Raw genomic sequence first — 22846 nt, 5'->3', positions numbered from 1 at the left:
TCTGTATAAGATTTGCACTTAATTTACATTAATTAAAGGCATTAATTAAAAAGCATTAATTAATTTTCAAATACCAAAAATGGCATAACTCATACAAAAAAAGAATTAATATTAAATATATATTTTAATAAAAATAATCTAAATAATAAGGAAAGCTGAATTCACATTCTTTGACAAATAGATGTATAATTGAAAAGATCCAATAGACCCGCCGTCAGCTTTCGAGGGCAACAATAGATTCTTTAATATATACATATTAATATTTTAAAGCTTATAGAGAAAAAAAGTCGTGAGTAATATTTTTATTATTTATTTATCTTACATTCCAGAACATTTACATAAATTAGTACACGAATTAATAACACAGGCATAATAAGGATCTCACTAAATCTTTAAATAAATGTTAAAAAATGAAGCTATTATATATGTGATTGATCTGTAATAGCATTGAATTCAGACTTAAACTACAGGCCGTCCTTTGATAGTTCCTCCAAAATGCTTATCGCATATTACAAAACTAAACACATCGCTTTAGCAAATAACGGCAGACATATAAAAATTATCTTAAATCGGTTTTATACAATGTTATATATGTATCATGCTATATATGTACCCAGAACATATATACTTATTATATATTCCGTTAAAAATATCTTACAGAATGAGCTCTACATTTATATTATTTCTATGTGAGAGATCAATTAAATTAATTATATAAATAAAATCATATATATAAAATCATGAAAAGTGTGCGCAAATAGATATTCCATTAAAGCAAATATGCCCAATGTATAAGATTACTTTATAATATTATGTGCGATGTAAACTCATTATTGTGTATATCACAAATTAAAAATAAAAATAAAAATTGTGCATTGCAGCATGCTCGTGGCTTATTATTGTTTAAGCACGATTTAAACAATTTTAAATCAAATATCTTCTTTAAAGTTGCAGTTGTTTCGTTTTATATGTGTTTCATATATATATATACACATTACATTAATATATACATAATCGTTTTGTGTGTTAATTACAGTAACAATTACCGACTTAATTGATATACGTACCAATATGTGTTTAATTTACAATGTATATTGTCAATATAATTGCTATTATTATTACTAATTTAGACTTGGTACTTAAATATACGTACCATGAGCATATCGAATCAAAATAAAATGATTTAGATTTGCCTAGATGCATGCAAATTTGCATAAAGCGTATATGTGGAGTGTGTAGTGAAAATTATATTTATATTATTTAACAATACAAATGTAAATTAAAAAAGATATTTTGTGTGATAAATTCAGTACTTTTGATGTAAAGATTGTTATCAAATTTACGAAACTCATAATTGCATTTTTTTATCTGGATCCAATGCTTACTTAACATATTAATAATGATAGTGGACGGAATGAAGAAATGCATACGCAAAAATAAAAGAAAAAAATAAGTACTTAATTTCCTAAATATACTAGAAACGAGATCTCTCAAATTGCATTCGTCAAATCGTCTAAACTTAAATAAAAATTTCTTAAATCTAAATTATAAAAGTGTTTAAATAAAATAAAATTTTTTTAATCACACGATCAACGTCAAATGATGTCAATAACAATATAAATCCCAGTTTATAATAGATAGTAATAAACCTTTTTGTTTTAAGTTGTAAATCATAACGCTTTTTTACGGCAAAAAGTATACCCGATGCTGTTTTAAGCCGTAATCCTTAAGCTTTAAATGAGCTTTAAAGAACTTAGAACAAATTAACATCGCAACTCAGAGTTTAGAGCAAAATGCTAAAGGGGTTACCTATTGTAGACCGGAACGTCACGGAACTGAACGCCACGAAAATCAAAAGGGACGATAGTTCTTTCGAGTTTTAAACAAAACAGAGAACTTGCAAAATCGTCACGCAGTGATAATAAATCTCTTGGAGCGTGTTAGAAAATTTATAAAACGAAATTCTAAGTCCATGTTATATACGCGCTTGTACGCACATGGGAACAACCGTTTTACTCAACCTGGAATTTGATTAGTGATGGTGTTAGATCCAACAGAAACCGACGGCGGGCTCGCAGGGTCTTGCATTAGCGTGTGCATTTCCTCCTCTTGGTCGGAAAGCGGTATAGCCGGCATGTCATGCGAGTTGGCTTGCTTTATCTTCAGCTGGCTTGGCACCTCTGTGAGTACTGGCCCGTACTGCGAAGTGGAACCCACCAGCAAGTCAGTCGATGGATTCAAACCGCCCAACATCTTTCCTCATAGCAACGCGTACATAAGATAAAGAAACAAATGTACCAGAAGAGAGCGGATACCAGAGAGCGGATGGCTTCCGGTAAAATAAAATTAGACGCAAAATATTGTATTCGGGTGGAAACCTGTACGCTTACCTGACCACTGCTACTCGTCATGCCGTTTCTTGGTGATTTGCTGTGATGGAAGAAAGTGAGCCATGTCCAAACAAAGCCAAGCAATACACTGATCAGCATTATCCCGGCACCTACTGCCACAGAACTCTTTCCTGTATTTTCATGTTGCTGTACATCTGGAACCGTCGTTGAATCTTCTTCTGACTTTATCTATAATTATTACATATCAATTTCATATCAGTTTATAAATACCTTCAATAGAAATAAATTTAAGGCTCAATTATAGCAAGAAAAAAATAACAATGCTTAATAATCGTTTGATATTTCTTTTAATCTTTTTATAAGACAAATTTATGTACTTTATTATCACAAGGGAGATTTTTAAATGTTTCAGATGGAAAAGTCTAAGAAAATAAAAGATCAAAATTTTACGATAAGTCTTGCATATCGCAGACGATAACTAGGATTTTTACCTCCGATACAGAATCGTCACTCGTCTTCGAAGACTCTTCTGCGGAGACGAGATTGACGAGCATGATCGTAAGGCCGGCGACGAAGAAGCATAGTGCGACCGACAGCAACGTCCACTCCAACCATTTTCTGGAATTGAGCTTGTGCCTGGATACGATGCGCCAGAAGCCGTGCCTCAGCCCGGCGGCGCCGCCGCCGCCACCACCACCGCTGCCGTCGCCACCGCTGTCGTACGTGTAGCCGACGGTGGTCGGTTGGTAGACGGCTCCGCTGTCTGGCATATCCTCTCGCGAGATATACGCGATTTTTTACTCTAACCGTCGCCTCCTCTTAAACCGAAACAGAAAGATCGCTGATTCGAATATAGAACGAGTTGCAACGTCAAGTCACCACCGACGGCACGACTTCGTTGCGTCGGGGATCGGAAATAGGCGCACCGCGTTCGCGACTCTCTTCTCCAAGAGAGAGAGCACCCACCTCCCTTATCGCGTAGTGCAACAATGGGACTCACCTGGACAACAATCACCACCTCACTGGTGTGGCTGCGACCGCGTGTCGTGTTAATGCGCGCAATTACTACGCGTGTGACTACGAGTGAAGGATTTCGCGTACGTGACACGCGCACACTGACGCGTTGGTGCGTGTGACTTGCGCACTCGAAACTTGGAGTACTCCAACTGCTCAAACGTTCCTTTAAAGTTTTAAGAGTGCAACACTATCCTTTTTTTCTCTTCTTATTCTCTTTTGTTTTTCTGTATTAATCTTCTCTAAGTTTTGTTTATTTATCGCACTTCTGTCCTTCTTTATTTTACAATTAGCGAATTATCGTTACAGAATAAATCATTCTCATTGTCGATATACATAAATTGATAATCCAGATAATCTAGATTTCGCGTGAGCGTTTTATCAAATCATACAGCATTGTTATCGATCAAGATTTATGCACGCAAGATTCGCAAAATTCTAAGTCTATATGAAAACAAATTTAAAGCATAAAAACTTGATATACACAGATAACTTGTGCATTTTCTCAAAGATATTTATTTATTATCTATCACTTGCCATTATTTATTTATTATTTTGAATGTTATATATTTTTTTTAATTGCTTATTTAAATTAAATTTTTAAAGCAAATTTTCCTATTGAGACATTATTTTAGATAAGTAATTTCATAAATTAAAAAAGCTTTTCAAATATCTGGCGTTCTATTTAATCAAACTTTATCAAAAAATTTTATTGAATATGTATGTGATAGTTACAATATACTTTATACATGTAATATAAGTAAACACAATGTAATATTTATATAATACACTTTGTCAAGATATCATAAATAAAATAATTGTACAATCATGCTACAATTAGCTTTAACTTACAGATATTACATAATGTCTACATATCCCTGTATCATATTCTTAATATCTATACAACCCCTCAACTATAGCCAATAAAAACTACATCTAAGTTCTCAAATATCTTTTTTTATCTACAATTTAATATTGTATTGTACCGATCGACATGTACACTCGACTAACTAAAAGGTTGCAACAGATTTTTTTCTATGATTTTCGGAATAGTCTGCTCAGACGATTGGTTCTTACTTATGGAAGAGTAAGCAAAAACCAATCGCTCGGAGCAGGCTGCATTCCGAAAACCATAGAAAAAAATCTGTTGCAACCTTTTAGTAAGTATACATGTACATTGGTACAATATTAAATTGTAGGTAAAAAAAAAAGATGCTTGAAAACTTAGATATATAGATGGTGAGTGTACAGATCACACCATCTAAAGTTTTCGAATTGAAATGATTCGATATCGCAATAATCATTCGAGAATTTCACATTATAGAGATAGGCGATACAGCGTCATTTTAAATATCGATATATTTCGATATTAAAATTGTTGTTTAAATACTTTTTGAAAGCGTGCCCTTAGTACTTTCTCTTCTAATGCACAATAAGGAGACACGACTGTTTTGCAATGACTCTTTATTTTGTGATAATTGTGATAAACAAGAAAGCGAAAGGCGAAGGCAAAAAGTGAATCGCAAAAAAAAAGAACATGCACACCGCATTCGGAATTTCTAACACCTGAAATACTGAAATCTCTTACCCTAACTCCAGCTTGATATGCCTATAGATCATAAACACATGTTTCAATATATCGACATTTGAACAGCAATATCGAACTTTCGATGCAAAAGATCGATTTTTGTGTGCATCGATACGCATTGGTGCGTGTATTAAAAATATCAGATCCATATCGATATCAGCAATGTCGCAAATTATCAATTCTACATTTTGATATATCAATATTTCTATTTACAATATATTATATGCGATACGAAATATCAACATTTTTTTCTGTATTACCCATCCCTATTCAATTAGCTTTTCATTACTTAAATTTCTGACGCTAACTCTCAGTCTCAGAATAGTTAGAATTATTCTCGATACTTATTGTACATGGAATATATTCCTGTCCGGACTCCTGAAGAAAAATAAAGATGGATTATAATAATGAAGACAAATTTAATCAATCCGCTATTTAAATTTGTAAAAATTATCACAAATTCTTCATACAGGACATACCGAATTTACAATAATTTGTCTGCCTCCTTCCAAGTTTAACTCATCCATTTCTTCTGTTGTTAGGATTATGACGGAATCCTGAGGTATACTATCCTCGTCTATATAAGTTATAGGTATTTCTGATGCAACCTATGCATATCACAAATCCATTAGCAATGAAATTATATTGAAGGAACTTAATAATTCAAGTGTATTACCTCGCAATAATTGAAATTGGACGTGTCTTGTATTTTCACCTGAGAGTCATGCAGTACTGGTGTATCAGTTAGTCGTTCCTTTTTCACATTCGATGATTTTTCCACTTTTTTTCCATCTTGTTGAAGTTTTCGCCATATCGTAGTTTTTGGAATGTGATACATTATGGACGCTGCAGCCTGCGACATTCTGCCACCTTTGCAAGCCGCTACAGCCTCTTCTAATCGCGACTTCTTTGATTCCTCATTCTCAGGTTTGCGTTTCTTCCAAAACGATAACGGTAATTTACCTTGATTTACTAGCCGTGCCTTTTCTCTAAACAATGTAGTCTTTGGTATCTAAACATCATTGACATCATAGATTACATTCAATTAACTGTTAAATCTGTTTATGACAAAATACATTCAAAAGTAATAAACAAAATTGTAATAATAAAATTGCAATAATAAAATTTACTTTAAACTCCAGAGCAACTTTTGTCAAATTTTCTCCTCTTTCTAAAGCTTTAACAGCGGCCTCTTTCGTGTCTAAAGCATATGATCTTTTCATTTGACGACGTAAGATCTGATAGCCTTCCTTTTGTATACGTCTCCATAATACAGTTTTAGGTATTCTAAATATTTCTGATGCACGCTGCAAGCTCGAACCATCTAAAGTTAGCATAATTAAATATAATTATTAAATAATTGCAGACATATATTGCATACTAGAATAATCTAATGTAAAATACACAAAATTACTTATTCTAAAGGAAGAATAAACCAAGTATAAGAAAAATACTAACTGATCACAGAGTTTATAGCTGCATTCATGCATTCTGCAGGATATCCATTCCTTGATGCATTTAAATGTATGCCTAACGCTTTTGCCCGCATATACAATGTCGAACGTGGTATATTATGCTTAGTAGCAGCTTCTATTAAAGTTTGTCCTAATTTCAAATCATTAATTGCAGATGCTAACATATCGTCACTGTATTCTCTCTTTACAGTGTCACGACGTCGTTTCTTCTTTTTATTTGAAATACAATTTTCAGCAGTGCTTGGTACATGAGTTTCATTCTCCAAAGATTCAGCATTGTCCTGAATTTCCTCTACCCTTGACACAGTTTCTTCCATTGCTTGATCTTTTTTTCCTTTAATTTCATTTTCATAAACTCCATCTATCTGTTGAAAATATAAAATATGATTATAAATTCCAAACTAAATATAAAATTCTATAACAAGTTAAACAAAAAACTTGATAAATTGTAATAAAAAAAATCTAATTAACTAATTTGATACTAACGTTAATAAGACCATTTATTTTTAACGACCGTGCAGCTTCAAGTAAGCTACTGATATTTTCAACAGGAACACAAATTTCTCCATGATATATAAATTCGATAATCGACTTTATATCCTGAGGAGATATATCACTTAGAATAATCGTTGGATAATCTTCTGTTACTTGACTTAGCACTTCCTATGAGAATTATAGAACATATTATATACATATAACATTAATTTCATAATTATTGTGATACAAACAGTTATATTATACAATAATTATTAATAAATTTGTCAATAATATACTTTATAATATTACATAAATTATAATATTACGCAAGTTATTTTATATATAAACATTACAAAGAACAAAACATTATTACATTACATTTTTCTCAATACAGTTCTCATATAAAATAATAACAATAACATAAGAAATTGAACAAATTTTCAAGAGAACATTGTTTCAACAAAGATAGTAGTTATTATTGCTACTAAAGCACAATATATGTACAATTATATTTTCAGTCGCTTAATTGTGAAATTTTCTGAACCCTGTGGAATTATTTTATATATATTACAAAAGGCTTGTTTTTTTTAGCTGAACTTTTTCGCCAGTTCGTCCTTCTTCCTTTTCTCTTCAGAAGGAAAGAAGAGGAAGAAGAAAGATGCACTGGCGCAAAAGTTCAGTCATAAAAGAACAGGCATAAAAATGTCGTTGAAAGAAATTATTTACTTGAAACAAAATACTACACGCGCATAATACAATGCGATGCGCATGAATACGTTGACCATCTGCGGATAGAGTGACATCCACCATACAATCCTCCTTCAAAAGCTGTCGCACAACGTTAGACAGATGATTTTGATAATTGTTCCATTTAAAACGGTAACTCTGATTGACTTTACATTGGCTAGTGTCAGTCATGCTGTTGCCGTTTTATCTTCTTTCCACTGTTTTTTTTCCAAGATGAATTGAAACAAATGAATTTCAGAAATACAGGACGTTAATCTTTTTTATAGCAAATCATACATCGATATCGAGTGTCACTAATTATGAACAAAAGGTATTACACCATTGGCATTGACCAGTTATACTACGCACATTACGAACATTAGCAGCTTTGCAGCTATAAAGCGGCGTCTACAATGAAATTTTAAAGGTGCCTTTTCATGCTGACGCTCGACTCGACTCGCTCGACACTCATTTTTTTATTTACGTCCAAATAGATCGCATGATAAAAATTAATAAATATCAAGCGTCAATTATGTTCACGTGATCTGTTTTAACATTTTGACGCTAAAAATAGCATCGGGTGTTAGTATGAAAAAAGCACCTTCATGTGTGAAACGGAATACATCTGAATGCATCTCATGTAATCTTTCTAGCGTTCAGATGTCTAGCGTGTTCAGATTCCTGGATGCTCCTCAGGTATCATGTCATCCTTGTCTAATGTACAACAAACGACAAGAATGGAGTGATACCTGAACACTCGAGTGGGAATCTGAACTCAGCACAGGCTGTGTTCGGAAGACACTGGAGCGGTCCAAATATGGCGGCGCAGGAATGATGGTAGGGATCCAATTTGGTGGTGGCGGTTCGATGTCGGAACTCTTTATATATAAGACTCTAGTTTGAAGTGTTTGAATGAATTTCGAGGGACCGTTGTGTGTTGAAACGAATCCAATATATCGTAACGTAATATTTTATTATTGATTAAACATGTATATTAAATCGATTGTATTAGAAGGATTTAAATCCTACGGCAAAAGAATCGAAATAAATGGTTTTGATAAGGAATTCAACGCTATAACAGGATTTAATGGTAGTGGAAAATCAAACATTTTGGATGCTATATGCTTTGTTTTGGGCATTACGAATCTTGGTCAGGTAAATTTCATTCATTTGTTGCATACATTTATTTTACACTTTGTGAGATATTTATCATAGCATTGCACGATGTTCGAACATAGCCTTGTTCTCTTGTAATGTAATATTGTTTTTAAAAATTATATTTAAATTGTAATTATTTAAAATCATAATTTTATTATAATATATAACATAGACTTTTTGTGTATTATTTATCAATATTTGTATATATATATATATATATATATATGTTAAATAATTAAACTAAAATTAAATAATATTATATAATATAGGGCTATATGAATCACTCAGGTTATTATGTGAATAAAACTATTTTTATCAACAATCTAAATTTTATACAGACGTTTCAACCCTTATTGGATCATTTTCAATGTTAAATAATAAATTAAAAAATGTTACCGGTAGCTACATAAGATGTTTACAAATTAAAATATAAAAAGCGATAACATGTGATACGTCTGTACAAAATTTAGATTGTTGATAAAAATAGTTTTATTCACAAAATAATTTGAGTAGTTCGTAGCCCTATATTATATTATTTAATTTATTTAATTATTTGAACCGTTATTCTTTTTATTGAATTTTAAACTAAAATTATTTCTATTTAATTTACACATGATAATGATAGTTGTTAAATTGCATGATTTATTTACTAAATTATATTGCTAACAATATTATTTTAATTTAATATAGGTACGTGCTACTTCTTTACAAGATTTAGTCTACAAATCAGGCCAAGCAGGAATAAAGAAAGCTAGTGTTACAATAACTTTTGATAATCGTGACACTGAGATATCTCCTATGGGTTATGAACAACATGAAGAAATTGTGATTACAAGACAAGTAGTGATCGGTGGTAAAAATAAATACATGATCAATGGGACAAATGCACCGAATAAACGCGTACAGGATTTGTTCTGTTCTGTCCAATTAAATGTGAATAATCCACATTTTTTAATTATGCAAGGTAGAATAACAAAAGTGTTGAATATGAAGCCAGTAGAAATTCTGTCTATGCTCGAAGAAGCAGCAGGAACAAAAATGTATGAAAAAAAGAAACAATCGGCACTAATCACGATAGAAAAAAAGGATAGTAAATTAAAAGAAATTAATACTGTATGTTGTAATACTGTATGCTATATACCATTTGACAAATTGATATCTTCAGTCTCTCATATTTATTTGTTATATATTTTTTAGATTTTGAGAGAAGAAATAGGTCCAAAGTTAAACAAGTTAAAAGAAGAAAGAACAAGATATGTAGAATTTCAGGGAATAGAAAGAGAACTTGAACACTGCAAACGAATTCATCTTGCTTGGAAATATGTTACTACTTTCAATAATAGTCAAAAAATGGAAGAAAATGTTAAAATTGTACAAAACAAAATAGATTCGAAGTTAGAAGACATAGCTGCTGGTGAGGAAGAAATCAAGGACCTAGAAGTCAAATATGATGAATTAATAAAGAAAAAGGAAACGGTATGATTTTTTTGTATTTGTTATTTTTGATTGTATTGGGTCAGATGGGTTGACTATCAACACCATCTAGTGACAAAAAACCGCGGATACTTTTTAGATGATCCAATATTACAAACCTGTACAAATTTTACCTTGCGAGCTAAATTATTATAAACAAATATTCATATTGTATAAGTATATAAATGTACAGGGTGGGCCATCTATTGGTACGTTTTTGAATTTCGTCGTATGGCAACACCGAACGAGCTACAGACCCGAAATTTTGACAGTTTATTAGTCATACCGTCCGCGGCACGAAACAACATGTTTTCTCTTGAAGAGCGTTTTGAAATTTTAAAAACTTATTTTCAAAATCAGTGCTGTGTCGCCGAAACTGTACGAATTTTGAAAAGAAATATGGGTCGTGATAGAGCACCCACCGAAGGAGCTATACGCAAATTGGTGAGGAAAGTTCGTGAGAAAGGGATGTTAGTGGATGACATTATATTACGACTGTTTTGAGTGAAATTGGCGCCGAGGTAGTCCAAAATGTCATTAATAATTGGGGTGACCGAATGGCATACTGTAAGGCCAGTAGAGGGAGCCACATGAACGAAATCGTTTTTCATTCTTGACGCGGATACTTTTAGCTTCACAACAAAAAAAAAATTAATAAAAAATATCAATGTATGCTCATTTGATCGCATTTTTAAAAACGTACCAATAGATGGCCCACCCTGTATATAATATCCACAAAATATTCTTACAATATAATTCTTAAAATTAAAAAGATACATCTAGTCTAGAACTTTATTGATATATATTGTACATGATTTTAATTATATTAAATTTTTATTTATATCAATATTTATATATATAATAATATAATCTCCAATAATAAGTATTAAATTTAGCATGAATAATGTTAAATACATATAAAAAAATACATTGTCATTAACTTTTAATAATTTTTTAACACAGGGAAAAGGGACTATGCTGGAAGCCTTAGAACAGGATCTACAGGAACAAGAGAAAAAGCGATGCAAATTATCAGCTGAAGTAAACAGTAATAAGGAAAATATTAAGGCTGTGAAAAAAACAATGGAGCACATAAAGACTAATATATCAGATGATAAAAATGCACTTATTTTAAAAGAACAAGAATTGGAGAAAGTTGGAGGAGTTTTTCAGAATTTGAAAGAAATGTGCCAAAAAGATACCGAAGCAGTATTAGAGGCACAAGAAAAGTATCAGAAGATCAGTGCAGGTCTATTGGAGAGTGAAGATGGTGAAAATGCAACCTTAGAACAACAATTAATAAATGCCAAGCAAAGTGCAACGCAAGCACAAACCGAACTTAAACAATGTGAGATGACACTAAATCACAACAGGCAACAGTTGAATAAAAAACAAAAAGACATGCATAGTACTGAGAATGAATATAAAAAATATCATGTGGACTTGGAAAAGAAAGAAAAAGAATTAAAGGCCTTGGAGAATGAATTGCAAAAATTGAATTATAAGAATGGTTATTCCGAAGATTTAATCAATCAAAAAACTAAATTGATTGAAGAAATGAAACCATTGCATGAGAAACTAGATCAATTTGAAATGAGACATCCTCGAACGAGGTTTCAGTATCAAAATCCTGAACCTAATTTCAATACAAAATCTGTAAAAGGTATCGTATGTAACTTAATTGATTTAAAGGATAAAAGGACTGCGTATGCCTTGGAAGTTGCTGCAGGTGGAAAGGTATATATATATATATATATTAGGTGTTGGAATTAATTCGTAGCGTTTTACAAGTGATGGGAAGTACTTTCATTAATGTATTTTTTAATGCTCATGTGAAATAAATAACATTCTTTCATTAAAAAACGCTACGAATTAATTCCAACACCTAATATATATAAACATTTTTCAAAATTTATATATTTTTTTAAAATAATCTTTATTTCATGCATATAATTATGTTTCAGCTTTATAATGTAGTAGTTGACACTGAAAAAACAAGCAAAAAGCTTCTCCAATATGGACAATTACAACAACGAGTTACGATTATCCCACTCAATCGAGTGGCTGGTAAATTTATGGAACAATCAACGATTAATTGGGCAGAAAAATTGGTTGGAAAAGAAAATGTTCAACCCGCTTTGTCTCTTATAGATTTTCCAAATGAAGTTAGGCCAGCAATGATCTGGATATTTGGTCAAATATTTGTATGCAAAGACATGGAAACTGCCAAGAAAATAGCTTTCCATGAAAGAATTATGAAAAAATGCGTTACTTTGGAAGGTGATCTTTTTGATCCAGTTGGTACGTTATCTGGCGGTGCCCCAGCGAAAGCTGGATCAGTTTTATTAAAACTGGAAGAAATGAAAGCAATTAAGAATGAATTAAATCACAAAAAAACACTCTTAAGAGACGTAGAAAATGCTTTATCAAATGTTGCAAAAACTGCAGAAAAATATGCATCGTTGAAACAAAAATATGATCTATTAACTTATGAAATCAGTATGATACAACAGAGATTGCAACAAACAAGTTATCATAAAATCAAGGAAGAGGTACACATATACATGTAATCTGTAAACATTTTATGTGTCATGTATGTACATATACACATACATATGCATTAATAATTATGTTTAAATGTAAATATAGAAAATAAGCAAAAAATTTTTACTTTATGTAGATAAATTAGTTGCCTAGCTCTAAGCTTGTTTTTTTTCCATGTACAATCCCAGGAAACAAATTGCCTTTATTAATTATTATTTTAACATCAAAATGACTATTTCAACATAAAACTAACGTCAAAATGATGATAAATAACGTTAGGATGTATATATATGTTTATATTTATGTTCAGGTAGCTTCTCTGAATGCAGCTATTGAAGAGCTTACAGAACGAATGGCTGCAGCAAAGAATTTAGAAAAGGAAAGCACAAAACGTGCCAAAGACATAGAAATTCAGTTAAAGGATGCAGTAAATATTCGTGAGAAACAATTAAAGGAAGCTGAGAACCAATTAAATGTCTTAAAGAAAAAATCGGAACAAAGTCGCAAAGAATGGCAAAAGAGAGAACAAGAGTCAGAAACACTTGAATTAGAAATAAAGGAATTAAAGAAAAGTATTGAAAATGGTGATGAACAATTGCTTCAAGTAAATGAAAAAAACAATATGTTTGAAGAAAAAGGAGAAACTCTTCAGCAGCAATTGCAAGAAACTAAAGATAAAGTTACAGAATTACAAAATAATATTAAGAAGCAGAAAGATATTATTGCTGAACAAAACAAAAATATACAAAGGTTAATAGGAAGAAAAGAAGATATTATTAAACAAAATAAAGATCTAGAATTGGATATAAAAAAATTGAATCACGAAATTAATGATATCAAAAAAGGTGCAGCAGAATGTAAGCAGAAAGTTTTGGAACTCACAAGGAAATACGAGTGGATTGAGCAAGAGAAACCTTATTTTAGAAAAAAAGGTATTTATAAAGATAAATGTTGTTTAATTAACTTATATTGATATACAAATATAGTATATGTCATGTTACTTTTAGGTGGTATATATGATTTTGAAGTTAACAAACCAGAAGAAATGGAACAAAAAGTACGTAATTTAGAAGCAATGCGTGAAAAGTTAAGTCGTAATATAAATACGCGAGCAATCAATCTTCTCGATAAAGAAGAAGAACAATATAATGATACACTAAAAAAGAAAAGAATAGTCGAGAATGATAAGAATAAAATTCTTGAGACAATTAAGACTTTGGATGAAAAGAAGAAACAAACCTTGCTTAAAGCTTGGAAACAGGTACAATTCTTTGAGAAATTTGTTCCATTATGTCAAACCATATATTCAAAAAATCTAATAGTTTAAACTTGAACGTTTTATATATGTTTATTTTATATGGTAAATTATATATTAAATTATATTTTAATCTAATGCATTTATATAAACAAATTTATTTATACTTAAATAAAAATATTACAATTACAATATATAAATCCACAATGTCTAAAATATATAAATTTTGTATTTCATTAGGTAAACAAAGATTTTGGTTCTATATTTAGTACTTTATTACCGGGAGCCGAAGCTAAATTACAACCACCAGAAAATGAAACAATAACAGACGGTTTAGAAGTGAAAGTTGGATTTTCGGGTGTTTGGAAAGAGTCATTAGGAGAATTATCTGGTGGTCAAAGATCCCTAGTTGCTTTGTCATTAGTCTTAGCTATGCTTCTTTATAAACCTGCACCGCTTTATATCTTGGACGAAGTAGACGCTGCCTTAGATCTTTCACATACAGAAAATATAGGTATAATGTTAAAGAGACATTTTAAACATTCACAATTTATTATTGTATCCTTAAAGAATGGTATGTTTAACAATGCCAATGTTTTATTTACAACTAGATTTATTGATGGTATGTCAACAATAAGTAGAAGTGAAAAAGTAAGATCTAAATAATTGTACATAATAAATTTTAACAAACTCAGTGCTAATTATTGTTTATAATTATTATATTTAAGTAACTATTAAGAAACTATTTTTATATCGTTTTGTTCATCTACAAAATAAGATTGTATCTCCGCTACATAATAAATATTTGTACAATTATTATAAGTATAAAATTTATGAATTCCCTAGTAAGCATTAAGTTTAAGAAATCATATTTAACCAATCAGTTCTTGCAAAAAACGGATGACGCTTTATTTCATCTATTGTCAGTCGCTCTTCTGGATGATATTTTAACATCTGCAATCACAATTTTTATAAACATTATAACATTATATTTTAAATAACATTATACAGAGTTTAAATATTAAAAATCATGAGATTAATATTAAAAAATGCAGCAGAACATGACACAAACTTACGCCACATAACAAAGATCCTGCACTTTTCGATAATCTGCTAGGAATGTTAATTGTGGAATGTGAATGAAATGATCCTGGATGATTTCTGATAAACATCTGTGAAACAAAAGTTAAATTTTAGTATTGATATATAATTTTTTTATAATTAATGTCCAATTTTCTACATACAGTGCCAGTAAGTAGTTCATATAAAATAACTCCGAAACTCCAAACATCTGTAGCGGATGTAACAGGAATGGTCGGAGAAAACATTACTGACTCAGGTGAGGAATATGGATATATTAGTTTAGATAATTCAACATTGTGCTGTGCTATAATATAAGTAAGCCGGATATGTCCTGCGTCATCCAGAAGAATATTATCAGGTTTGAAATCGAGAATTATGACATTTTGCTGATGAAGTGCTTCTAAAGCTAAAAGAATTTCAGCTGCCCATGACCGAATTACAGCTTCCGGTACTTGCCAAAACTCCTGTTCATCTATATTATTTTCTTTAATCGTATATTGTGTCTCATCAATGCTATAATTAATGTTTGATGAATTTATTTGATCGGATATACTTTCAGTATTATTCTCACAGATCTGTAATACATTATTGGTCGAGACATTCTGTATTGAAATAGTTTTTGAATTGTTATGCAATAAATTGTCCATTTTATTATTTTTGAATGATTCACGAGTCGCACAACTTCCATTTAATACAGATGCACAATTTTTTCTTGATTCGTTTGAATTTTCGTTATTGTTCATTAATAAAGAATTATTGCTTTTCAAATCTTTATTCTTTATGAAACCTTTTGTCAAAGGATTCTCTGCAACAATAATGTCATCTACTTTCGTATTACTAGTATGTGATTTATTGTGATGAACATTAGATAACATAAGATCTGATTCCTGAGGGATCTTTGTAACAGTCTTTGCACTCAGCGATGGTGTACTTTCTGAATGTCTCAATTCCTTACACTCATTTAATCGATTTGCAATAGAATTGCTTTTCTTTAATGTTGCATTAACAGATTGTAATAATTCTTGTGATTTTTCTAATAATTGTATAGTAGGCATTTCCATATAGATATCACTTTGATCATCTATCGTGCATCGACGATTTCCTCGTACTTTATTGTTTTCTATAACTATATCCGCTTTATTTAGTTCATAAATATTTTCATTGCTGCTGATCTCTCCATTGACATCTTTATTTATATATATGTGATTTGAAGTTACATCATACAGACTGTCAAATTCTTTATAATGTAGTCTTACGAAGTCCCATAATCTTCCACAACTATAATGTAAAATATATATATATATATATATATATATATATATATATAATTAATATTATATAATATATTTACAAATAAATTTATGATACTGTACCTTGCATATTGTAAGATTAAAAATATAGTAGTCTCAGTTTCAATGCATGCGTATAAAAGTACCATATAAGGTACTTGTTTGTGTAACACATAATTGCTTACATTATCCTCGTAAATACAAGATTTTTCTACAGTCTGAAATTATGAATTATAATTATAAATTAAAAATATCATAAACTATTATTATATTTATTAACTATTATTATATACTATTAATATATTCCAAATATTTATTATATTTCAAATTTATATTAATGCCTTTATGTAATAAAAAATAAAATTTATATATAAATTATATATGACAATTAAATCACCTTGATTATTCTTTTACAATTTGCACGTATATCCATTACGAGCATCACGGATTTCATTATTTTAAGCACTTTATAATATTGAAGCTCAGATATTGGTTTATTTATTTTGGAGATGTTACAATTTAAATGTTCGTTATATAATTGTTCAGCTCGTGCTAAATACTTTGATATCTTATCTTTTATGCCTGGTACTCTTGTACTATCTGGATCAAATTGTACACCGTTTATTAGACATGATATTCCCAGTTTGTATTGTATAAAAGCTTCCTCGTACTCGGCTATAGATTCATGTTTGAAAGCTGCACTTATGTGAGCAGCTGCTATCAAGAGATACTGTGTAGAATCTGGTTGTGTCTGATCATTTATGTCCTCTTGTATTATTACAGAATATGTAGAATGTGTATCATAATTTAAAAAGCGTTTACTGATATTGTTGTTCAGACTATCAAATTCTGATACATCGTTGAGTGTTGCCATGTCATTTTTATCAAAACTTTTGTTTTGATGTGCATTATACTGTTTAGTAATAATATCTTGCGTATGCAATTTTGCTGTTTTACAGCTTTCTTTTCTATTAACATTAGCATTCTGTAAATTAATACTGTCGTGAGATTCATTCTTCCTCCGATATGCAAATTCATTTTTGTTTGCACAAATAACATTTGACAAAGAAGAACACGGATTTGTTAATACATTATGAGATGCTTTCAATGAACATGGAATTTCAAAGGTACTTTGCACTGTATTATCATTTATAAGCACAGAATCACTTAAAGTAACAACACGATCATCTTCAGATGTATCTGAGCTTAAGGAATGTGCGCAATCATTACTATAATTATCTGCATGACTAGTTTCAAAGAATGTTATAAAGATATCGCTTGAGTATAAGTACGAGTATCGTCCTACAAATTCCAAAAACTTAAGAGCATATTTCTTCCTCTCCTCTACGACCTCAGCTTCAAATCTGCCAAAATATTTTGATTTGGGAAAAGGTGGGAAACTTTCTTTCGTTCCAAAACGCTTGTGTAAGTGACTGAGTTCTGCATGAAGCTTTTTGAAATCATTATAACGCTTCCATACAGATATTTTTGACACTTCTTCATGAGAGGATTTCAGAAATATCTAAAAAAAAAAAAAAAACAAGAAACTTAATACTAAAATCTAAAATTGTCATGTATATAATATTGTCATGAATGAAAATATAATATTATCATGTGTGTATATATATATATATATATATATATATATATATATATATATATATATACATACCATAGAAGTAACTTTGTAGATTGTAAAGCCTTTCTTGTGCCGCTTTGTTTCAGTAATTATAAAACGTCTAATCCATTTATCTTTTGCAGGTGCCATCACTTAATTCATATTGATCAGTAGAATCTTTCTTACTTAAACAATACTGAGATTTCTCGTTTGCTATAATTTTGTAAAATATAAATAAACACAAAAGTAATTCGCTTGTTTCCTTGTTTTGTTACACATTATGTTACTTGCAGAGCTAACAAGGACAATAATATTTTTATTGGTCTTGTATGAGATCGTTTACGTTTTATGTGGTTCGCATTTTCATACGAATTTTATATATAACTCGAGATCACACGTTACATTTAACTAATAATTAAAACAAAAATATAGTAGAATATACAGTTTCCCTTATGGTACTAAATAATCCTCCCCTTTTGACAGATATGTTCACTGATAATCCGCTGATATGTCATATATGTAGAATGTATATGTATATATATATATATATAATAGACTGAATTCCACATAATGCTTGCACGCTCGCGAGCATCGTTTGTCCTTGTTCAATATTCAATAAACGACAAAGATGAAATGATTCCACAAGGGTGAGCGTTAAATGGGACGCATGCCATGGTAGAATTAAGATCATTTCGCGCATGCGTAACTGCGTTGATATCCAGTGATTGATATTATCTACTATTGATATAAATTTTCGAATTGCCAATATCCTAGTATTTTAAATTTATTATTTATTATTATATATAGATTTTTATAAATAAGAATGTATATATATATTATTCATATATGTCGTTATGATGGTATTTTTTCTGTTATCGACACATTATTATTATTATTATTATTATTATTATTATTATCGCACACTGCGTACACCAATTAAAATGCGTTGTATCAGTTGATAAGTATAAATCTTGCTATGTAGTTTACGTTCCATACACTTTTTTTCAGTCGGCGTTAGTGTGCGAGAGTTAGTTTCTACAAAAAAAATTGACATGATCTTTCAGATTTTTTTTGCCAGTACGAATAGTTTATTTGGAAGTGTAGATTATGACTTATTTGGTTTTGTCATTTTAATATGATCACATGACAACTTAAATAGTGAGTAAAGAAAAATTCTCCTATCTTAGAGAGTTCAAAGACAATCTAAAACGAAGGAAATTGCTTGTGTATGAAATCGGCCAAAATTCGGTATACAATATAAGTATCGATAAACATGCTACTATATTTATGAAGATTTTTTTATATTTTTTATATTTTTGATGATAAATATTATCATAAATAAGTATAAGTTCTTTTGTATTATAATAATATCGAAATCAATTAGAATTAATCATTATTTTATGTTTATCTTCGTTAGTATGGCTATCGTATAATTTATTTAATGTATGCAAATATATGTTCATAATTATATATTCTGTTAGTAAAAATTTAAAAATTTTATTGTATTGATGTATATAACCATTCAGAGAAACTAAAAATAATCTAAGATATACTAATTTATATTAATTTAATATATATTAATTTAATTGGATAATTTTAATCACAATTTCAATATATACTAATATTATAATTATTTTCTGAACATTTAACAATGTCATTTGTATTTACATTTTTACAGCTTTTAAAATTTTATTTTAAATCTACTAATGAATTTGTACCGTGTTTTATCATTTTACTACTTATTTTTATATTTCAGAAATATTTTAGTCAGTTTTTATATTATTATTATTATTTGAAATGAACAAAATAGAAAAAATTATTGAAGGAAGGACACACACAGTTATAGAACATGATAAGAAACTTCACAATGAAGTCAGGTAAAGTAAATGGAATTTTGTAATATAAGTACATATTAATATTTCTTATTATAGGTACAATTCAAAAATTTGTGTTAAGAATAATAGGAAATTTCAATTTTTTGTAGTAATTTTCTTCCACGAATTACCAATAGAAACTCGGAAAAGAAAATTACAATGGCAGATGTAACGCCACAGGCAAGTTTTCAATATTTTACACACGCGCGCGCGCGCGCACACACACACACACACACACACACACACACACACACACACACACACACACACACACACACACACACATACATGCATATATACAGATACAGCAATTTTATAAATATAATATACTTATAGATAATTTATAAATACTATAAATAATTATGATACAAGATGATTGACTAAAATAAATAATTATATATCTTTTAGATTATTGCAAGCTGTATAATTCATTGTATGACCATAAAGAGTGGTATAAACATGGCTTATAGTACTATTTTATTAGATGGTTTAGAATCAGATAATGTTGATATGAAAGTAACTGAAAGTGAAGCATCTTGGATAGGTACGTGTTATGATAAAATTTTATATTTGTGCTTAAAGAGTATACCATAGATTGTTTAGTAGAAAAGAAACTAGAATTGCTATTAGTAGTGCTTTGATATTAGATAGAAAATTAGAATGGTAGTAATATTATGTGTTATTTTACATTTATTTTGTTCTACAGCGAGTCTAGTTACAATAACATTGCCAATAGGATCTCTCATTGCTGGGCCTCTAATGGATAAATTTGGACGCAAAATAGTTTGTTTATTATCTTGTGTTCCTGCAGCAATAGCATGGGTTTCATTGATATTTGCCAAATCCTTAATTACTATTTATGCGGCTCGAGTTGTAGCTGGAATCTCAGCAGGTTTAACAACTGTTGGTCTGGTTTATATATCGGAAATTACACATCCACAAATCAGATCAATGCTTCTCTGCCTTACTTCTGTATTTGTGTCGTTTGGTATTTTAATTCCCTGTTGTTTAGCTGTAATGCTAGATTGGCGCAAGATGAACATAATTTTCTTTGTATTAGAGTGTTTTATTTTCTTTATACTTTACTTTGTACCTGAAAGTCCCTACTGGCTCGTATGTTTTCAAAATGGTATGCTTGATGAAAAACGAATTTGCAAAATGAAACACAGTTTGAGGCAACTTAACAAAAGGCAAACAGTGAGTACGATATAGCAAGTTTTGCAATATCTATTCGGAATATATTTCAGAATGTCAACAAATAAATGTTTTCTAGATTTATGAGGAAGAATATTCGCGAATCATGGAGACTTGTGGAAATCGTGTAGTGAATGATAAGGCGTCAAAAAATATTATAGCATCTGTAAAAAATTATTATCACACATTTGCATCTCCGGAAGCCTATAAGCCTATGCTGATACTTTTCTTACTATTTTTGTTGCAACAACTATCTGGTTCTTATGTGATTATATTTTATGCTATTTCTGTTTTTCGCGAAATGGGTGGAACATTTGGCAATTTTAACGAACACGGTGCACTTGTTATGTTGGGTACCATTAGATTTGTTATAAGTATAGTAACAGTTTTTTGTAGTAGAAAATATGGTAGAAGAGTCCTTTGCATCTTGAGTGGGATTGGAATGGCTATTTCTATGTTTCTTTCTGGAATGTATATGCATTTTGCAGTGTCATACGATGAAAATGGTAATACAGAGGAAACCATGGTGGATCAAAAGTGGCTGTTACTATTCTTCGTATTAGCTTATATTTGCACTGGTTCATTTGGATTTATAATTATACCATGGACATTGATCGGAGAATTGTTACCTGTGTCCATACGTGGTATTGGTGGAGGTGTCATGGTTTCTTTTGCTTATATAATCATGTTTGCTGTTATAAAGAGTTATCCATACATTTTGAAAAGCATGACCATTGAGAGCATTTTTTTCTTTTTTAGCTTCGTATCTTTAATAGGCGCAGCTTTTATATACTTTTTTCTGCCTGAAACTTTGGGCAAATCATTTTCCGATATTGAAAAATTTTTCTCTTCTACAAGAAAGAAAAAAATGCATGATACAAGGAGATCTGCTAATTCCAGAGATCCTTGATTTAGAAGATCCTCGCTTTTATTTTCGTTTTATTTGTGTACGTTTTGCATGATATAGTATTTGTAAAGTTTCTATTAGGGGAGACGGGACTGTTAATATTATGTACAGGAGACAATGTCTCTTCTAATATCTCAATATTAATCTTGGTAATAAATTGGAAAAAATGTAATTAATAGAATAATTTTATATTTAGAATATTGTAATTATCATTTTCCTTAGATGAGTAATTTATTTATAAAGATATCCTTACATAATCATTGTAGATATTATTTTCATAATAGATTCCTCGAACTAGTATCGATTTTTCCGTGCCGAAAATATTAAAATGTCAATGATTTTCGAATTATAAATAATTAAAAGGATCTTTTACAAATTAAATTTGAGAGAACTAACTAGATAAGAAATTCTTTAACTGATTTCAAGTAAAATTTATTTTTAATTAAATTTGAATTTCAAATTTAATTACTAAAGTAATATAAAAGATTGGAAAGAGTCACGATAGATAATGATCTTTTCCTTAACATTTTTGTACTGAGGAAAACTCGACTTTTTAGATCAACCAAATAGTCTACTATCATTGAAAAGACAATTCAGTGATTGGAATACTTGATATAATTATAGTATTTTTGCTTTTGTATTAATGCATTTATTGTTATTAAATATGTATACAGATTCAACTTAATTATTCGTATATACATGTGGATAATCTATCGGATTTTTTTTTTTACGAAACTCTTGTGCAATAAAATATAAAGATATTAATTTTATGTATATATTTTTAATTACAAAATTACAAAATCTTTGCAATGTAAAAGAG

At 30.0% G+C, this 22846-nt stretch overlaps 5 protein-coding genes across 11 annotated transcripts; 2 read left to right on the top strand and 3 right to left on the bottom strand.

The window, feature by feature from the left end:
* Nucleotides 1-287: 287 nt before the first annotated feature.
* On the bottom strand, nt 288-3475 carry LOC105143471 (hypothetical protein). 3 transcript variants are annotated; one of them, XM_011051829.2, is made up of 4 exons: nt 3352-3475; nt 2843-3169; nt 2391-2579; nt 288-2253 (listed from the first exon to the last, which is right to left on the bottom strand). In XM_011051829.2, exons 2-4 carry the CDS (start codon nt 3119-3121, stop codon nt 2017-2019), a joined length of 705 nt encoding a protein of 234 aa, XP_011050131.1. In that variant the 5' UTR covers nt 3122-3169; nt 3352-3475; the 3' UTR covers nt 288-2016. The 3 variants fall into 3 exon arrangements, with proteins under 3 accessions (XP_011050131.1, XP_011050132.1, XP_087259475.1); XM_011051830.2 differs by having other exon boundaries at nt 288-2199; XM_087403349.1 differs by having other exon boundaries at nt 2843-3192; nt 3352-3437.
* A 569-nt stretch (nt 3476-4044) lies between these two features.
* LOC105143470 (Protein bric-a-brac 1) lies at nt 4045-8095 on the bottom strand. Of its 2 annotated transcripts, none has more exons than XM_011051828.2 (7): nt 7632-8095; nt 6915-7091; nt 6412-6793; nt 6084-6277; nt 5669-5965; nt 5433-5561; nt 4045-5331 (listed from the first exon to the last, which is right to left on the bottom strand). In XM_011051828.2, exons 1-7 carry the CDS (start codon nt 7821-7823, stop codon nt 5257-5259), a joined length of 1446 nt encoding a protein of 481 aa, XP_011050130.1. In that variant the 5' UTR covers nt 7824-8095; the 3' UTR covers nt 4045-5256. The 2 variants fall into 2 exon arrangements, with proteins under 2 accessions (XP_011050130.1, XP_011050129.1); XM_011051827.2 differs by having other exon boundaries at nt 5630-5965; nt 7632-8083.
* Nucleotides 8096-8211: 116 nt separating this feature from the next.
* Nucleotides 8212-14877, top strand: SMC2 (structural maintenance of chromosomes 2). Its single transcript, XM_087403342.1, has 8 exons — nt 8212-8786; nt 9480-9902; nt 9987-10265; nt 11226-11999; nt 12227-12814; nt 13117-13738; nt 13814-14067; nt 14302-14877. Exons 1-8 carry the CDS (start codon nt 8619-8621, stop codon nt 14725-14727), a joined length of 3534 nt encoding a protein of 1177 aa, XP_087259468.1. The 5' UTR covers nt 8212-8618; the 3' UTR covers nt 14728-14877.
* LOC105143632 (ribosomal protein S6 kinase-like 1) lies at nt 14657-18616 on the bottom strand. Its single transcript, XM_087403348.1, has 6 exons — nt 18106-18616; nt 16831-17955; nt 16518-16651; nt 15306-16422; nt 15138-15233; nt 14657-15015 (listed from the first exon to the last, which is right to left on the bottom strand). The coding sequence occupies exons 1-6, from the start codon at nt 18199-18201 to the stop codon at nt 14920-14922; spliced, it is 2664 nt and encodes an 887-aa protein (XP_087259474.1). The 5' UTR covers nt 18202-18616; the 3' UTR covers nt 14657-14919.
* A 355-nt stretch (nt 18617-18971) lies between these two features.
* On the top strand, nt 18972-22711 carry LOC105143467 (facilitated trehalose transporter Tret1). 4 transcript variants are annotated; one of them, XM_087403379.1, is made up of 6 exons: nt 18972-19209; nt 19862-19928; nt 20036-20105; nt 20334-20469; nt 20632-21122; nt 21199-22711. In XM_087403379.1, exons 3-6 carry the CDS (start codon nt 20085-20087, stop codon nt 22027-22029), a joined length of 1479 nt encoding a protein of 492 aa, XP_087259505.1. In that variant the 5' UTR covers nt 18972-19209; nt 19862-19928; nt 20036-20084; the 3' UTR covers nt 22030-22711. The 4 variants fall into 4 exon arrangements, with proteins under 4 accessions (XP_087259505.1, XP_087259503.1, XP_087259504.1 ...); XM_087403377.1 differs by having other exon boundaries at nt 18974-19209; nt 19808-19928; nt 21199-22210; XM_087403378.1 differs by having other exon boundaries at nt 18974-19299; nt 19808-19928; nt 21199-22210.
* The last annotated feature ends 135 nt before the right edge of the window (nt 22712-22846 follow it).

The sequence above is a fragment of the Acromyrmex echinatior genome, chromosome 2 (genome assembly GCF_024713525.1).
Source record: "Acromyrmex echinatior isolate Ae372 chromosome 2, ASM2471352v2, whole genome shotgun sequence".
Lineage (NCBI taxonomy): Eukaryota > Metazoa > Arthropoda > Insecta > Hymenoptera > Formicidae > Acromyrmex > Acromyrmex echinatior.
The sequence above is the reverse complement of the archived record's forward strand: the minus strand, read 5'-3'. Positions and strand labels throughout refer to the sequence as shown.

What these genes read in the sequence shown, in the direction of transcription:
- LOC105143471 (XM_011051829.2), bottom strand. Translation starts at nt 3,121, where the DNA reads ATGCCAGACAGCGGAGCCGTCTACCAACCGACCACCGTCGGCTACACG. An exon ending in GTGACGATTCTGTATCGGAG is followed by an intron (nt 2,580 to 2,842) that starts GTAAAAATCCTA and finishes TAATAATTATAG; the next exon opens with ATAAAGTCAGAAGAAGATTC. An exon ending in TGACGAGTAGCAGTGGTCAG is followed by an intron (nt 2,254 to 2,390) that starts GTAAGCGTACAG and finishes CTATGAGGAAAG; the next exon opens with ATGTTGGGCGGTTTGAATCC.
- LOC105143632 (XM_087403348.1), bottom strand. Translation starts at nt 18,201, where the DNA reads ATGGCACCTGCAAAAGATAAATGGATTAGACGTTTTATAATTACTGAA. An exon ending in TCTACAAAGTTACTTCTATG is followed by an intron (nt 17,956 to 18,105) that starts GTATGTATATAT and finishes TTTTTTTTTTAG; the next exon opens with ATATTTCTGAAATCCTCTCA. An exon ending in ATTGTAAAAGAATAATCAAG is followed by an intron (nt 16,652 to 16,830) that starts GTGATTTAATTG and finishes TCATAATTTCAG; the next exon opens with ACTGTAGAAAAATCTTGTAT.
- LOC105143467 (XM_087403377.1), top strand. Translation starts at nt 19,849, where the DNA reads ATGAACAAAATAGAAAAAATTATTGAAGGAAGGACACACACAGTTATA. An exon ending in AAGTGAAGCATCTTGGATAG is followed by an intron (nt 20,470 to 20,631) that starts GTACGTGTTATG and finishes TTTGTTCTACAG; the next exon opens with CGAGTCTAGTTACAATAACA. An exon ending in AACTTAACAAAAGGCAAACA is followed by an intron (nt 21,123 to 21,198) that starts GTGAGTACGATA and finishes AATGTTTTCTAG; the next exon opens with ATTTATGAGGAAGAATATTC.
- SMC2 (XM_087403342.1), top strand. Translation starts at nt 8,619, where the DNA reads ATGTATATTAAATCGATTGTATTAGAAGGATTTAAATCCTACGGCAAA. An exon ending in GCATTACGAATCTTGGTCAG is followed by an intron (nt 8,787 to 9,479) that starts GTAAATTTCATT and finishes AATTTAATATAG; the next exon opens with GTACGTGCTACTTCTTTACA. An exon ending in TAATAAAGAAAAAGGAAACG is followed by an intron (nt 10,266 to 11,225) that starts GTATGATTTTTT and finishes TTTTTAACACAG; the next exon opens with GGAAAAGGGACTATGCTGGA.
- LOC105143470 (XM_011051827.2), bottom strand. Translation starts at nt 7,823, where the DNA reads ATGACTGACACTAGCCAATGTAAAGTCAATCAGAGTTACCGTTTTAAA. An exon ending in CGTGTAGTATTTTGTTTCAA is followed by an intron (nt 7,092 to 7,631) that starts GTAAATAATTTC and finishes TAATTCTCATAG; the next exon opens with GAAGTGCTAAGTCAAGTAAC. An exon ending in AAATAAATGGTCTTATTAAC is followed by an intron (nt 6,794 to 6,914) that starts GTTAGTATCAAA and finishes TATTTTCAACAG; the next exon opens with ATAGATGGAGTTTATGAAAA.